This window comes from Parasteatoda tepidariorum, chromosome 8 (genome assembly GCF_043381705.1).
Source record: "Parasteatoda tepidariorum isolate YZ-2023 chromosome 8, CAS_Ptep_4.0, whole genome shotgun sequence".
Classification (NCBI taxonomy): Eukaryota; Metazoa; Arthropoda; class Arachnida; order Araneae; family Theridiidae; genus Parasteatoda; species Parasteatoda tepidariorum.
The window spans coordinates 88,253,204-88,270,436 of record NC_092211.1 but is presented as its reverse complement, the minus strand read 5'-3'; the positions used below and the strand labels follow the sequence as shown (position 1 = coordinate 88,270,436).

The 17,233-nt window shown below is 32.9% G+C and overlaps 1 protein-coding gene across 1 annotated transcript in view; it reads right to left on the bottom strand.

Moving 5' to 3' along the window:
• Positions 1 to 8,292: 8,292 nt before the first annotated feature.
• Positions 8,293 to 17,233, bottom strand: part of LOC107438423 (uncharacterized) — a 175,304-nt gene continuing 166,363 nt past the window's right edge. Inside the window, exons 15-19 of the mRNA XM_016050716.3 lie at positions 16,903 to 17,181; positions 15,489 to 15,755; positions 13,656 to 14,142; positions 11,545 to 11,776; positions 8,293 to 8,999 (exon numbers count right to left, since the gene is read on the bottom strand). Of these exons, the coding sequence (XP_015906202.2) occupies positions 8,996 to 8,999; positions 11,545 to 11,776; positions 13,656 to 14,142; positions 15,489 to 15,755; positions 16,903 to 17,181 (1,269 nt within the window). The 3' untranslated portion in view covers positions 8,293 to 8,995. The remainder of the gene's footprint in view (positions 9,000 to 11,544; positions 11,777 to 13,655; positions 14,143 to 15,488; positions 15,756 to 16,902; positions 17,182 to 17,233) is intronic.

Genomic DNA, 17,233 nt, shown 5'->3' with positions numbered 1-17,233 from the left:
TTCCTAGTGCACTTTAGCATCCAAATAGAGTCTCGGTGCTGCCATCTAGTGTGGCAGAAACTAGACGTCCAAATTAACATGACCAACGGTATCTCACCCATTGTGGTGGTCCTGAAAGAGTGGATACCACCTCTGGAGAACGCACTAGGTCTGCTTATCGGCAAGACCGATTGTGCAGCTCATTGGAAATAAAAAAAATATTTGGTTTTCGTACTAAAATCATGAATATTTAATGATCAATTTAACTACAACGCATTAAGTATAAATTGTGAATAAATATAAATAGTATTTAGTAAACATGTTCATTGATAAAGTTATTCATTTCGTTTCAATCCTACGTCTAATTTTCGATTGCGAGAAACAATCCAAGAGACTTCTTTTGATAGTTGTCTTGTAGACGTCGAACAAGGTCCACTAAGTGTTTCATCCACATTACGTCTACCATAATTATCTATAAGACGTCGATACCTAAGCCATTCTTAATTATCCATAAATAAGCTATAAAAAAGTATATTCGACGTCGGTATTTAATTAACGACGTCATGCGGACAATTCTGGACGTCTACTGGATGAATTGTGCTGTATCGATTGTTAATTGATAAGAAGGTATATAAAAATGTTTTTTCTCTTATTGATGTTTGTACAGTTTAATCTTATTTTCTCGTTCATATATTATCATTTATTTTGAAAAAGGAAAGTTAAATCGCAAAGAATTCAGTTTACTGAAGTTTGAAATGTAAATATTAAATTTTATATTCCTTATTGTTTAAATTTCTTTGACATATCTAAATATTTCATTAAAAAGAAATTTTTAACCATTAAAAATTCTAGTTATTTAAAATTTTGGAGATATTAGAGCATAATTTAGATATTCTTAATTATATAATCTTTTAGGATTTCTTTTAAATGTATAAATAAGTAGTACTATTTATTCTTCGGTTGCAACATAATTGTTAGTACTTACAAAATCTCGCATTGAGATATCTGAAAAGAAAATATGTCATCTTTCTCTCAAGAAGGTAAGAAATTATCAAAAGAAAAAAAAACTTTTCCCTCGTACTACTCACGAAAAGTTCTACAACGGGTAAGGAGTTGTAAGTCCTAAAAAAAACTGTGGTTGGCATCAAATAAGTAAATGGTTTTTTAGAACTTTTGAGAGTTGATGTTGTTTTTGAGTCGTTGTCTTTTCTGTCGGCGGTGGAAAAACATAAAACGAAATTGCAAAGAAAGCTGAATTACCAGTTATGGAAGAAAACAGCGAAGTATAGAGAACTTAAATCGAACCGAGGGTTTCTGTATTTTCTTGTGTTGATGTCTAAATATGAAATATCATTCTGACGGATGATATGAATTATTGAAAACTTCTTGAAATAAGTATCTGGAGCAATAACTTAATTTTTTATAACTAATTAAAAAGCTAGCATATTTCAAACTATAAATATTTGTTTTCTTCGTTTCTTTGAATTTCTTAAAAGTTTTTCTTTAAAGTGCTTATTTACGTTACTATAATCTAAATTTATGTCTAATTTCGGGCATGTTTAAAAGAAAAGTCATCGTTTTATTAAATATTTAAACCTTTAAAACCGTATCCTCAGTGATTGAGGCTTCAAATTGCTACAGATTTAAAAAATGTTAGCCATTAAGGATGCAATTTGGAATTATTGGGTGGCTTGTCTTTAAATGATCTCGTAGGCATTCATCTGTAGACAGGCAATCCGGGCTCATCTAAGGAGTTAGAAACTCGTTATCATTTGAAGTCAAGCAATGATCTTTTATCCAGAATTAGCTTTATTTGACCTCCTTACGAGTTCGTAATGTCCTTTTAAAACCAGCCCAGTATTCTTAAAAAAGAAAGAAGTGTCTGATTTGGATTTGACTGCCCCTAAGCGAAGCTGTTGTTAACTCTATTATTCTATTAACTCTGGATAACTAAGCACTCACCCAAGATATTACTGATTTTTATAAGGTTTGGCGAATCGAAAAGTTAGTGTTACACTCCACTGAAAATGTTAAAAGCTTATCTCTTATCGATGAGGGTTGCCTAAATTAAAAATGAACGCGTGCGATTATGCCAGAATGACTGCAATTACAGCAGCGAACAGGGACATAAAAAGCTGTAAGTGAAATCGATAGAAAATAAATACATGGATGCGTTCAGATTCGAACATTATTTAAGCTTCTGCTCCAAGGGAGCACTATCAATTCAACTTTTTTTTTCTTTCCTCCAAGCCCTGAGCATGTACCTAGGTTATGAAAACCCTTAACCATATAGCCCAGGACTTGGCCGTATCAATTCAACTGGTGAAACTATGGAAAACAATCAAATGCAAATGGTCAGGAAGTGATTCATCTCCATGCCCACACCTCTCCCATAAAACGCAGTCAGCCTACCAAAACTTTCTTTGGGAAGTGTTAGAACACCAGCCGTACAGTTCTGATTTGTCACCTTGTGACCACTTAAGAGAGCATTAAAAGGGACGCGTTTCCATTCCGATGCCTAAGTGAAGGAAATTGCGCAGGACTTCCTTCAGAATCAACCACAATCTTTCAACTTTAAAGGCCTAAACTTTCCTGAACAATGGGGCATGTGTTACAACACCAATGACAATTTCTTTTAATTTTCAATAAAGGTATTATTTTTAGTCAACTTTATTACTTTTCATTTAGACAACCCTTATATATTCATTTGCAACTCCTAATGTGTCCACAATGCACTTTAATGAGTACCTAGTGCAGATTATCTTGGAAATTTAAGAATTGAAACACTTTTTTTGGTACTTGACACTTGGCATCGTCCTAGTTAATCTGTGCATAATCTACATATCCTTTAGAAGAAACGATTTTTTTCACTTTAACGGTGACGGCTAAAATAACACTTATTATGATTTACACTCGATTATTTATTAATATTTTTTTTCTTCTAGAAAATACAGAGACATAGTTAAAAAGAAATTTATTCATGAGCATTTCTAATATGTACATAAAATCTTCACATGGTTTTTTTTTTTCTCAAAGAATTAACAAGTAATAATTGTGCAACATATTCATTGCTGCTTCACAATACAGTTACAAGCATTTATAACCAACAATAAACATGCTTGGAAAAATTGACGTGATTGTTTTTCTATAATGACTCACAACAGCTCTAATATTTTGGCAAATATCATTGGAGAACTCTATTAAAGCTGAGGAATTCTTTACCAAGGGGAAGATTTTTCTCAGAGGTAAGGTTGTTTTTCACTAGTGTTATTAACAGTACTACACGTTCTTTTTTTTAAACTTTTGTAATAAATGAAAAGAATCGTACATAAATTTCACCCTCTAAAACAACTTCGGTAAGGATATGACGAATAACAACATTTCAAACTGATAATAGTGCATTCAATGAAAACTAATAAAAACGAACATTTTGCAGATTTGTAGTTGAACTATAATTAATTAACCTTTACAATTTAAACTATAAAGTTATATAGTCAGATTGAAACAAGTCTGATCTGTCTATGAAACTATAGTTTTAATTACATGGGTTAAATAATTATGGGTACAACTATCAATTTCCAATTATTACTATAGATACTTATTCATTATATTTTAAGTATTTAAAGAAACACTATAAAGTATAATCTAAAAAATGTTTTGAAAAAAATTTAAATAAAAAATATATGTTAAACAAACTGTATGTTAATGTTTATTTAATACCAAAATCGTTTTATAAATATTGAATTGTATAGCTAGTAAAACATTTTGTTATAGACAAAACTTTCTTTTTACTACTTTTTTTTATTGAAACTATTGGTTTGTTATTATAATCGAGAATAAAAAATTATTTCTTTCTTACGAAACAAAATGCACTTTGAAACTGAGGTATGGGTGATATATTATTTGTTTTTGGAACACAAATATTCATTTTAAAAGATACGATTTTTTCCCTTGAAATAATGTCTAAGCGTGTTTAAAATTTAAGAAAACTAATAACATTGAAAAACACTGTCTCAACAATGTATGAAATATACTCATCAGCCTATTCGAAATTAAAAACTTAATGATAAATATATGGAGATAAAATAAATTTAAATAAATGCCGTTTTACTAAATGATATGTTTTATTTTATTATAAGTTTTTAAAACATTTTTTCTAGTGTAATGTCAGCTATTTACAAGTGATCTGCTCTTAAAAAAAATTCTTGTGAGAAAGAAATGACTTAAAATAATCGTTTAAAAGAAATAAAGCGCGACTAGTATAATTTTTTGCAGATGATAAACTAATTAAAATCATAGGAATTGTTCGAAAATTATCATCACCTTTAACCAATCTGGCATTCTTTACAGTTCATAAATTATGTTTACAATTCTTTACAAGAAAGAAAAGAAAATTTCGTTATTTTAAAAGAAAAAAAGCATGAAAAATAAATTTTTTGAAATTGTATTGCACATCAGTTTTAATATTGAAACAGTTTTGAGCTTTATCGGAACATTTGCATAATATATGGTAAACATTGTTTCACCACTCAACAAAATATTTATTTGTAAAACTCAACATTTTAAATTAATCCAACGAATTTAGAATATTTATATTTCTATGGTAAACTGAAAACACACAAACAACAAGATCAATTTTTCAGATTTTAAAACTTAACATTTTAAATCAATTCAAATAATTTTAATATTGAACGAACAACAAGATCAATTTTTATGACGACGATTTCTCAGTTTCATAACAGTGCGAACGATTATATACAATATTCTCCTAAATGTTAAACAATATTTCAAATATTGTTCACTGTAATAAGATGCTGTTCAATATTTTGTGATAGTGGAATGGGGGTGCCAAGAGGTCATTGCCTAGTAAACAATTCTAATTTCACCTACAATTGGACGTTTAAAATCTGTATTTCCTTTTTAGTTAATTAGGACGTGTAGTATGCATTTTATATATCAGTATCAAAGATGATAATACTGGAATAAACTTTTTATAGAATACTTTCGAATCTCTGTCTTTTGAAATTTACTCAGTTTTTCTAGACATAAAAAAAGATAATAAAAAGAAGTTAAAGTATGAAATTAGATAATAGAAAGAAGTTAAAGTATGAAATTTGTACTTTAAAAAAATCAATTTAATTGGATTTTATTATTTGCATGATGCATGAAATAGTCTTAGTAAGTACAGATTTTATCAAGTTTTCAACTGATAATTTTGGCACCTTGAAGCTCAATCGAAACTGTCATGAGAACTCTTTAAACTTTAGACCAAATTCCCTTATGAAATTGTATAAAATTTTAAAAATCTGTTGAAATCAAAAACATTTTATTTTAGAGAATTTGTCTTCCAATTTATTATAAAGAAAAAAGTCAGATTAAGAGAAAACTGATAGCTTAATGTACTCTATTTAAAATGAGAGAAAATGGCGAAGTCAATGTATTTCATTTCATTAATTGGAAAAAAAATCGAATTAAGAGAAAATTGAAAAATCAATTTACTTCATTAAAGTTAACGGAGAGGAAAAAAAAATCTTATCAGGAGAAAATTGTGATATAATTCAGAAAAAAAACTCACTACCGCGAAAGAAATCAAATTCGGAGGAAATTCTGAGGTATTTAACTTCATTTCAGTTAGCAGGGAAAAAAACAGTCAATCTCATTGATAGAAATATCCGATTAAGAAAAAAATTCGAGATAATTAATTTTCTTTTAATTATAAGAAAAAAATTGTGATGCTCATCGGAATAAAACCTGATTAAGAGAAATAGTTTCGTCTGTTTAGTTCGCGAAAAAAAAATCATGAAGCTCAAGGGGAAAAATTCTGATTAAGAATAAATTTCGAGGTAAAAATCTTCATTTTAGTTAGAAGAAGAAGAAGAAAAATTCCCATAGCTCAAATAGAGGAAAATCTGAATAAAATTAAATTTTGATGTTCAATTAACTCTGTTTTAATGGATACGTGATTCTGATAAAGAGCAAATTTCATCTGACAGAGATTCGATTGTACATCCGATCAAAAATCGGAATAATATGAAAAAATGGAATGATACAAATCATTAAAACATTTGTTCGCTTAATAAAAGAGTTATAAAAAAATAATAATAAACCACATAGAAACATTCAAATTGAAAAACTAAAAACATGTGTTCTACATTTTATCCTCTCTACTCAGCAGAATGCTTAAGAATAATACTGTTAGAATCAATGTGCATTTTTACCTTTCCTCTCATACAAGTTTTTATTACATTATCTAAATTTACAATTCTAGTTTGTGCTTTAATTTTTTGTTTTAATTTAAATTCTATTCGGTGACGAAAATAGAAGGAAGAATGGTTTCTGTTCATGAAATAAAAATATTAATAAAGAGTTAAATGTGTTATTTTTTCCAAACAATCAGGGATGTCATAAAATGAGTTTAAAAAATTAACGTTCTCAATGTGAGGATCGTCGTTAACAGGCATATCTTTGATATCTGGCCTTATCTGGATCTAACATTTTGAAACATATTTATTTGGTCTAGACAAGTTTCACAAACAATATAAATAGGAATTGTCTCCTCAATCGGAAGACAACAGTTCTGTACCAAAGTTATAGTCATTCTTCTACTAAAACTATTGTCTCCTAATTACGGAGATAATGGCTCTTAACACTTAATAGATTATTTGAAACAATAAAAATGACAACTATTTCCTCAACTCGGTTCTCTATTGCCCAACAATCGTCGTAAAAATAATAGGCGATTTTCATACTTTTCCCTTTCCGTTTCCATGGTATCCACAAATCTTCTTTTGGATACCTACGTCAGTATATTCTAGCTTTTTACTAAAACGTACTGGCGTAGAAGGTAAGCAAGATTTTCGTTTCCTAGTTAACAGACAGGGGGGAAATGTTGAGAGTGGTAGAATTACGTAACCTCGCGACGCATATTCTGCGCAGGTCGTCATTTAAAAAATTGCAAAAAAGAGTTTCTATCCCCTAGAAAAGTTCAAGAAACACACTAGTATATGGTTTCGTTTGGTATGAAATCGAAAAAGTACTTGTCTCCTCAATATGGGGACAATAACTCTCAACCAAGCATTAAAGGGGAGAATGGTTTCTCCAGCTACGAAGCAATTGTGTTCTCTATTGTTTTAATCCAGAACTTATTACGCCACCCAAGTTTCGAATTTAAAATGAAGACAACGTTGGACTGGTTAACGGTATTTCATTTAGTAACAGAATCACGAATATAACTCCTATTTACACATTTTAAGCCAAACAATTTCACATAAAAACGAAAAACAGCAAGAAATGAAGTTCTGAGGTAGAAATAAAAATTTAATTACTTTGGACACAATGCGGAAAACTGCAAAGCTGGGATTTACGGAGCCATAACAGGTATTTTCCAGTATGATAGATAATCCGTAGATCGAACTACTGAAGTATGACGAAAGCCTAATCTCTATGCAAACAATAATAATGTTGGTTTTTCGTTTATTCTTGTTAGAGCAGAAAAATTCATGCTGTTTCAGGACACTGCATATTTTTATAATAGTAGTAACTAAACAGAACCTTCATTGGGCAATAGTAAGAGGAATAAAAAATGCTTGTTTGCAACCAAAATAAATATATTTTGAGGAAATTGTTTTTTAGAGAATCGTGATACCGGATGATAAGAATCATGTTTTACTATAAAATTTTGTAAATATTGCACCTGGAATGAAATAGCAAACGACCTTCCTCTAAACATTCCAGAAATCTCATCTGGTTGGTTATACAATCATCATGAATGATTATAGAACCATTATAAATGTGGTTATACAATCATTAACATAATAAATAACCATAAAACCATTACATACAATCACTAACATTATAAGTGTTTACAGATCCATTAGAGATGTACCGCTTCATTGACATTTGCTGAATTCGGGTACCAGGTACCCCGAAAAACTGAACTAACTGGTTCCGGGTACTCTGCAACAATTAGGGAGATTTTGCACTTTTACGTTAGCTTCTGTACGATCCCTACGCAAGATTTGAAGCAACTGCGCACGTACTCGTGCTTACTTTAGATACTACGTTGATACGTAACGTTTAGATTACGTTTAGATAATTACGTTGGCGTAATTAACGCTACAGGCAAGCTGTTAATAACTGTTAAATGTCGTTTTCTGCTTAATCCTACCTTATAACTTAAGACATGGACATGGAATGCAAATTTGTAGAAATATATTGATGAAATTTAGAAAGGAATCAAGTGATATTATATCAATTAGTTGAACGAAGAGTCCATCGTAATGTTTGTTTTGTAATGTATGCCCATTGTAAATGTTTGTTTTGATTTTTTTTAGTCAAAGTTAAAACGACATTCCACTACGTTAGTGGTTTTTAACTTACGGATTTTTATTCTCTTATTTTCACTTACGTAAATTTGATATTTTTTCATGGGTGCATGTTCATTTCACCAGAATTGACGCATGCGCACTAAGGATAAACATGTGCTATTACTTAAAATCATACGTACTGGAGTTAATGTAAGTTTACGAAATCTCCTTATTATATTTATAATCTGGCCAAATGCAGGAACATTTACTTAACTTTTTCAGATGGGTTAAAATCAGGAGCTTAACTCTTTAATCCCGGTAGTAAAATTGTGGTAGAATAAGCTGGCACATCTCTAAGAATCAAAATACGTAATATAGCACATATCTGTGTTTACAGCAAGGAAGAAAATACTTTTTTTTCCATATACATTACTAAATTACTTTGATTGCAGCAATAATCGTATAACTTTCTTCGTTACTCAAACACCAATTAAATGCAATTGGAATTTTCACCAAGAGTTTACAAGTATCAAAGAAATTGGACTTTTTCTGAAGTCTGATTGGCAATAATAATGTTGGAATTTATGGAGAGGATTTTGTTTGCAGGTTTTTATGATTTGTCAGTCATCATAATCATTCTCTAATCTCATTTGAAGAGAGATTATCATGCACTTCCAGTATTGCACTCATTTGGCTTCCCGTTAATGTTGTTATCTGGAAAAAGGAAAACATACATTAGAATTGAGTCCTTGCAGTTCGTGTAAAAGAATTTTTGAATTTGGCCCAACCATGTGATTTAAATCACATAGTAGGACCAAATCACGAGTTTGTGCTTGGCTTTTTAAAGTTGCAGTAATTTGGCTTGGTTTATTACTAATCTGAATAAAGTTTCGTATCTGATTTAATTTGTTACTTGCAAGCGAAGCCACGCCCGTGTGTGCGTGTCATAGACGAATATTACTATTTACCTACCATTACGTGGCTATACTGGTACGAGGGTTGCTATTTATATTTCTGGCCTTGGCAACAGTAAGTGTTGCTAGGCGACCGCAGATGATTTTAATCGAGAGTTTGATATTTTTAAACATAAATACAGTAGACGATTTACCATTATAGCTTCATTTGTGTTGTTGACAGTAAATTGAAAAGTTCTTCTCTTTCAAAAAATGGAATTGAATCGTGAACATTTTCGTGTCATTATTTTTCATAACTTTCTACGTGGACTGTCAAGACAAGAGTGCTTCGATGAACTTAATTCTTTATTCAGCGATAAAGCGCCATCCTACAGCACTGTAAAAAATTGGTATAACGAATTTAATCGTGGTCGATGTTCGATCCAGGACGAATCCCGTGCAGGTCGTCCAAAATCCGTTGTTGTGCCAGAAAAGATCGATGCTGTGCGTGAACTGATAAAGCAAGATCGTCATGTGACATACCGTGAGATAGAGGCGTCTTTGGACATTAGTATGACTAGCATCAATAAAATATTGCATGAACATTTGAGCGTAAAAAAAATTTGTTCGCGTTGGATCCCGCATAATCTGACAAACGCTCAAAAAAAGGCTCGTGTCGATTGGTGCAAGGAAATGTTGGAAAAATACGTTCAAGGTACATCAAAGGCTGTGTATAACATCTACACAGGTGACGAATCATGGATCTATGCATATGAGCCGGAAACAAAACAGCAATCAACTGTATGGGTCTTCCAAGACGAGGCAAAACCAACAAAAGTTGTTCGAGGAAGAAGCACATCGAAACAAATGATTGCCTGTTTCTTCGGCATTAACGGTCATGTGGCAACAGTGGCGTTAGAGCAACGCAGGACGGTCAATTCTGAATGGTACACGACCATTTGTTTGCCAGAAGTCATCGGAGAAATTCGAAAAAAGCAGAAGAACAGGCGAATCATTCTTCATCATGACAATGCGAGCTCTCACACATCGACTCAAACAAAGGCATTTCTGACGGAGCGAAAGATCGAACTGATGGGTCATCCGCCGTACAGCCCTGATTTGGCACCCAATGACTTCTTCTTATTCCCACACATCAAAAATAAATTACGTGGACAACGATTTTCGACCCCCGAAGAAGCGGTTGATGCATTCAAAACGCATGTTTTGGAGTTACCTCAATCGGACTGGAAAAAGTGCTTTGAAAATTGGTTCAAACGCATGCAAAAGTGTATTGATCATCATGGAGAATATTTTGAAAAACAATAAAATCAAATTCGATCCTACATATTTGTTTTTTCATTATTAGGCCAGAAATATAAATAGCAACTCTCGTATCCTATTTGTTATGAAGCGAAAGTAAATTTACGGTGACCCAGGCCCTCAGGGCCCATATGCTAAAAATAGATGCCTCGTAGCAAGAAGCAATCCCGCCCCGAGTGCTAAGCATTTACTCACAGGCACAACGCTTCGAGTCACGCCTGGCACTGAACACCATAATCACAGTCAGAGGAGATCTGCCAGCTGTCCAGCCACAAATCTAGACCCTCAGGGTGGCAGCACCAAGTTGGTTTGAGCAGGTATCGGTACGGAAATATCTGGTGAGATAAGGGAGCATATACAGGAAAAAAACAAAAGTTGGAAACACAAAGTTAATTATGTGTTATGCAGTTCATTTTTGTTTCAAAACTCCTCTGTTGAAAGAAAAAGAACATTTTGCAGCATACCTCTAAGTAGAAATCTTTTTCCCGATATTTCGTCCAGACATGGTAAAAAATGATTTTACGACTAACGGCTTATTAAACATGCTCCACATTTCATTAACGTATATCAAAAATTGCCATCTAACGGACGAAGTTTGAAATATTTTTGTTATTGCAGATTTCTCTACCTCATGGTCTATGTCGTAGGTTTATTGGAAAATTTGTCTTTTCACAAGCTACCGATATTTGATAGGCTTACTGTATTCGCAATGCAAAGTCATGGATTTGTCAATTAGCCTACGAACCCGTACACAACAACGGACACAATGATGAACTGTAAAATTAATAGCAGCCCTGACAGAGTGACCCTGTACTATACTCTTGAACGATAATATCATTCATGTCTGCTGCAAGCTTAATATGACACTAAATTCAACCATATCATAATATTTCTATTGCACGATAACATGATTCAACTTGTACAGAAACATGATTCTGTCTATTGATTTATGATGGTTACAGAAAAATTGCGTCGTATTTTGGTTTAAAGTAGCGATATTAGAGTGTTGGATAAATATTGGTTAGAGAATATAAAAATGTGTTTACCTTCCAAAGGGTAAGGTGTCATCTAGAACGAGGGTGTGATTGCTTCCGTAGAGAGATGTCACCGGTTGGAATTGACTACCCCCGTCATACATGTCCAAGGGATAGAGATCGGTCGCTTGCACTTGAACCGAACCCGAACTATCACTTTTGTTATCTTCCGGACAGTTGATGAGTTCCACTCTGGAAGATGGAACGTTGTACAGTTTCTTGGTTGTCAGAGAAGCTTGTGAACCTGCGAAGGAACGACACGGTTAATGCTCATCAAGATAAGAAAAAAAAAACAATGTGCTTAAACACATGTCAAGGGGTCGTTAAAAATTAAATAATTAATTAATAATTGAATAATTAGTTAAATAAATTTAATAAAGTTTAAAAAAATTAAAACTTTAACTTGCTTCAAAAATATCATCGAAAACAACTGTCGACAAAATTCAAGTGCTCAAAAACAAGTTCCCATTTTCAAGAGACCAGACAGACTTGCTAGACGTGAATGAGAAGAAGCATAAGTGATTTTAAAAAATGAAACGAAAGTCGGCAACGATAAAATAAAGTAGAGAAATAAAGATAGAAAAACTTGAGTGGCCGAGAGAGAAAACAGATGAAAAACAGAACAAGTAAATCCATAGTGGTCACGAGGGGCAAATCAAGGTAAAATGCATTTCCATGTGCCATGGATGGAAGGTGAGGAGCTAATGCCACTAATAAGGAGATCAGCATCCATATGAATGAATCAAAATTCTAAGGCATCAAGTTGAGCTGATGTGACAGGGATACAAATAATTTTAGTTTTGGCTACTGAGGTTTTTCTTAATCTGCTTTTCATCTTTTCTTCTCTCTCGACTACTGTAGTTGTTGTTTTTTTAGTTTTGCTTCTCACCTTCATCTTTCCTTATTTCGTAGGCAACTTTACGTGTTATATCTCAAATTAATTTCGTTTCTTTTTAATCACGTCTGGAAAGTCTTGAAAATGGGTGCCTATTTTTGAGCTCTTGAAGTATGTGGACTTACAATTTGTATATTTTGAAGCGAATGAGATTTTTAATCAAGTAATACCTTTCCTCTTCAGTTTCTTTGGATTATTTGTTTCAATAAATAAACATGTTTTTTCTATGTTTGAACCTTATTGGTGTATTGTCAGCAAAAATAAATAAATAAGAAAATCTCCCTACGCAAAATTACAAGAAAACATCAACAATCCCTATGATCAGTCACGCTTTGTATGGCATGATTGAGGGCCGAACTAAGGAAATTTAACTTAATTTATGCAAAATGATTATTAAAAGTTTAAAGTCACTAGTCTTCTTCATTTTGAAAACACAAGTCCTTGTTGTATTTCATGCAATAATTAGCAATGTAATTTCAAGCTATTTAATAAACAGTTTAATATTAAATAATCTAACGTATTTTCAAATAATTTAATCAATTATATAATTTTAAAATAGGTAATTGAGCTAGGAGACTGTTCTGTCCATTGGTTTTGGGTCATAGCTTAAAAAAAGGTTGTTCTGGCTAGTACGCGCGAACTCAATGATGTCCGCCTATTATATTCGCCTCTCTTACTAGGTGTGCTCGCATCAAGAAGATGTCTTTGAAATATCCACCACCCGACACAAGAAGTCAGTCTGGTCAGAATCTTTTAGTTGCCCGAGACACGATTATAGACTAGAATGTTACTTCACGTCTTGTGTTAAATATTGTAAATATTTTATTAAATTTTAAGTTTTTTCGATTTTTTTTATTCGAAGAATACATCTCAACAAAGGCAACCTATGTTATTATGGATACGTGAAAAATGTTGAGAGTTCTTGCTTACTGAAACCTTTCTCGGTTAGACCAACGGAAATGTGACTCAGTCAACCACTGAGGATGTTATGTATTATTTTGTGAATCAATGGACTGTAGTTTACAAACCTACCACATACAGGCAGGATTCAACCCGCCACCACAAGCAAGAACTACATCCACTGGGCTATCATGATTTGTTTCAAAATGTAATGATAATTAATACTCATCATTAACCCACATAGTTTATTCAAAAACTCAATGATAATGACTACTTATCATTGGACGGCCATAGTTTAGTCAAATATCTAATGATAAGGAAAACGTACCATAGAGGACTGGTGCCAAAGTGGAGAATGTCTTCTGCGAGGAGCCATATATGGAATGGCTGTAAGAGCTGGGCTGAAGGTGTGCCTTCATGTCCTGATCCCTGGCTTGCCTAGTGAGCTTGCTGTACAGGTAGGCCTTCCTCAGATACAAGAACATCATGATGATTGTAGAATTGACCAAGTTAGCAGCAGCGATTGTCGTGTCCCTGTAGTGGGGAGAGAGCTGAGTGGACAGGATGGTCCAGGCGAGCCACACAATGGCCACCAGGATTGCGCAAGCCAGTATCCAACGAGACTCTCGATTGTTGTCCTGGCACTGCCATGTGAGTAGGGCAAAGAGTGTCGTGATGGCAAGAAGGAGCATGACGTAAATGAGGGAGACGACCAAACCTTCTTCGAAAGTGGTGGGAGGAGCGCATCTCCAGACTTGTTCGTAGGCTCCTGTTTTGGGCGGCATTAAGATGAGCCAAGCAGACGATAAAACAACCTGCAGGAGTAGAAAATATATATATTGGGAGTTCAATACAAACTTATGAAGCACCTAAAATGGGGTAATCAAATAAATTATGTCAAGAAACTGACACGGAAAGATGTATTTGTTTAAAAACTTTATTGGCTTCAAAAAATATAAAGATGGTATTAAAAGCCGCCGACATGTTTCCAGAGTAAATAAAATAGGGGCTCAAGACTTGTCAGATTTGAATGAGGAAAGTAAACGTGGTTTAAAACCTAAAACGCAAAAACGCAAAACTGAAAATAAAGGTGATCGTGCTCTGATTTGCTCTATCTGCCGCAGTTGTTTTTTCTAGTTTGTTTTTTCATCTTTGTTTTCCTGTTCCACTCTAGGCTACCGCGATTTTTGTAGTCATGTTTTTCACCTTTATTTTCCATTTTTCGCCAACAACTTATTGTTTCAGGATTTTCAAATAACTTTTGTTTTTCTCATTCAAGCCTGGTAAGTTTTTAAGATAGTCGTCTATTTTTTTTTGCTCTTAGAACATGTCGACTTTTATTAACATCTTCATATTTTTTGAAGCCAATGAAGTTTTTTATCAAGTTAAATTGAGTAATTTGAACGAAAGTCATAGATAGCAAAATTAAGTTTCGTTATGTTTTTTTTTTACTAGAAAGCTTTATTATAAATAGAATCAAACAAGAATAACTTGAACTAGTTTATGAATCGGTGTTCACACCATGAGAAAAAATTATCAGCGGCTTATGCTGCTTGTTTTTGCTTGCATTGAATCGAAGAATTCACTTCATAATTTTTAATGCAACATAAATTAGTTTAGTGAATACAAAAGTCTTCGTTATATCGGAAATTTCTTCTGTCTTCTTGATTGAGTTCAAAGTTACCAGGCTACAGAGAGGAACATTTGTAATCTTAAACTCAAAATTGGATCGGTAGACCAATGACGGTTATAAAATAAAATAAAATGTCGAGAACAATCATGCAAAAAAAATAGCTGAAAGTTTGCGTTTCGTTACACAATGTTTTTGCTGTTTCTTCATAATTTGGGAAATAATCTCCAACAACTAATTAAATTAAATGATATCTGCTCACATTCGTGAATAGCTTTACTCAGCAACGAAGTAGCCCATTTTTCTCCTATGATTATCAGATACAAATAAGACGCTACAAGTTTCTCAAGAGTTTGTTTTCCTTTAAGTTAATTACAAAAATACATATTTTGCTCATCCTATTATGAAGTGTTAAAAGTTAATTTGAAGTTTTATTTTTTATTCAGTGGATATTGCAGATAGAGGTGTGAACTATACACTGACATTATTTTAAACTCATTATGTCAATGTAGTTCAACAGAAGAATCTCACCTGAATGATAACTAGTCCAACTGCTATAATGAGGAGTCCTGCTGGACTGGACAGCCTGGTTCCGTCACTGAGTATCCGGCTGCCATTGTATCCCATGAGTCTCCAAGTGTTCATCACTTTCACCAACATACCCGAAAAGATGACAGCATAGGCCAACCCCAGGCCGAATCTTCTGATGCCACAAGTGCCTTCAGTGGGTGAGAGAATGAATGCAAAGTTGACAGCGTACAGAAGAAGGAGTCCGAACAATATCATATACCCTAGAACCTAAATAAAGAATGAATTAGAATATAAAAAGAATGGTGAAAATGCCTATCGCAATTTTCATGATATTAAAGTCTACTACACAATAAATGCTGTAAGGAAAGTCCTTAAATTTCCAGGAAAAGAAATGATGTTGTGCCTGTTCGCTAGGGCCAGAATCTTTTCTCTAGCACTAGGGGGCGTATATAATAATTTTCGGCCTTGCTTAAATTGTTTAGGGGAAGATTATCATGAATCATTTTGATCTTTCAACTTTTTATGAATAATGAAATTTATTTATAAGGAAAATAAAAAACTTTTAGATCTTGATCATAATTTCTCAAGTACTTAATGTTTCCACTTATTATTTTGCATTCATATTTTCTAGCTAAACAAAAAAATATTGCTAAGTTATAACGCCCTGAAATTTTAAATAAGCGAGCGATGCTATACTTTAGTGCAATTGAAAAAAACTACGTAAGTGTTTCACGATTGATTAGAGACTAGACAATGGCTAGACAATTTTTCTCCTTCTATTGCTAATGCTATGAACGCTAAAATAGAATTTAATAGAATTTTTATTTTTGAAAATTTTTCTTTTGTAATATCTTGTTCATCTTTATATGTAGTTTACCATATAAAGCATATTTTTTCCTCATTCTTTCCATATTGTTTTGGTTGTCATCAACATAAAATCAATAAAGGTCATCAAGGTATAGTTTTGCTATAAATATTTTCGTATCGCTAATTTAAAGTTATTTTCCTGTACTGCTATTATTACGCTTTTAATTCAAGAGTTTAAAACTAAGAGAATTGTTTATTATTATTATTATAATGTAATTTTGCACTACATCTTAAGATAAAGTTATTTAGAAATGTGGTCTAATCTTATTAACCGTCCTACAATTATTATTTTTGTGCAAATAACATTAATATACTGTTATAAATTACGATTAAAGGGATTTATTTAATGATTTTGAACTTAACGATCAGCATTATGCACAATGAGATGCAAGCAAAAATAGTATTTAATATAGTAGAGCTGTAATTTAAATTACAGCTCTACTTCCAGTTTAAGAAATTGTGGCTTTTTCTTTTATTTTGCTGGACGAAAGTGTGTTTTACTTCAATTCCAAATACACTGTTGTGGAAAAGATAAATGCAGTCTTACCGTCGTTCCCACCGTGACAGGGAAAGACATGAGGAAGTAGAGGGCACAGATGATGACTAGAAGTATGCCGAGGATGGAGAGTGCAGTCACGATGATGCCCCACACAGTCTGGAAGTTGGCATAGATGGGTGTTTCGGATGCCAGAAGTGTCTCAGCTGTTCCAAGCTGATCCTCGCACGCGTTGCAGTCTTCTTTGCAGTCAGAGATGGGAATTTCATTGCCGGTGAAGGATACTTTCGAGTCATCGATGTACAGTATACCATCTTTCCAGCTCCCGATCTAAACAAGGAAGCATAAACAACATTTATGAGCCGTCAAGTGGAAAATGTGA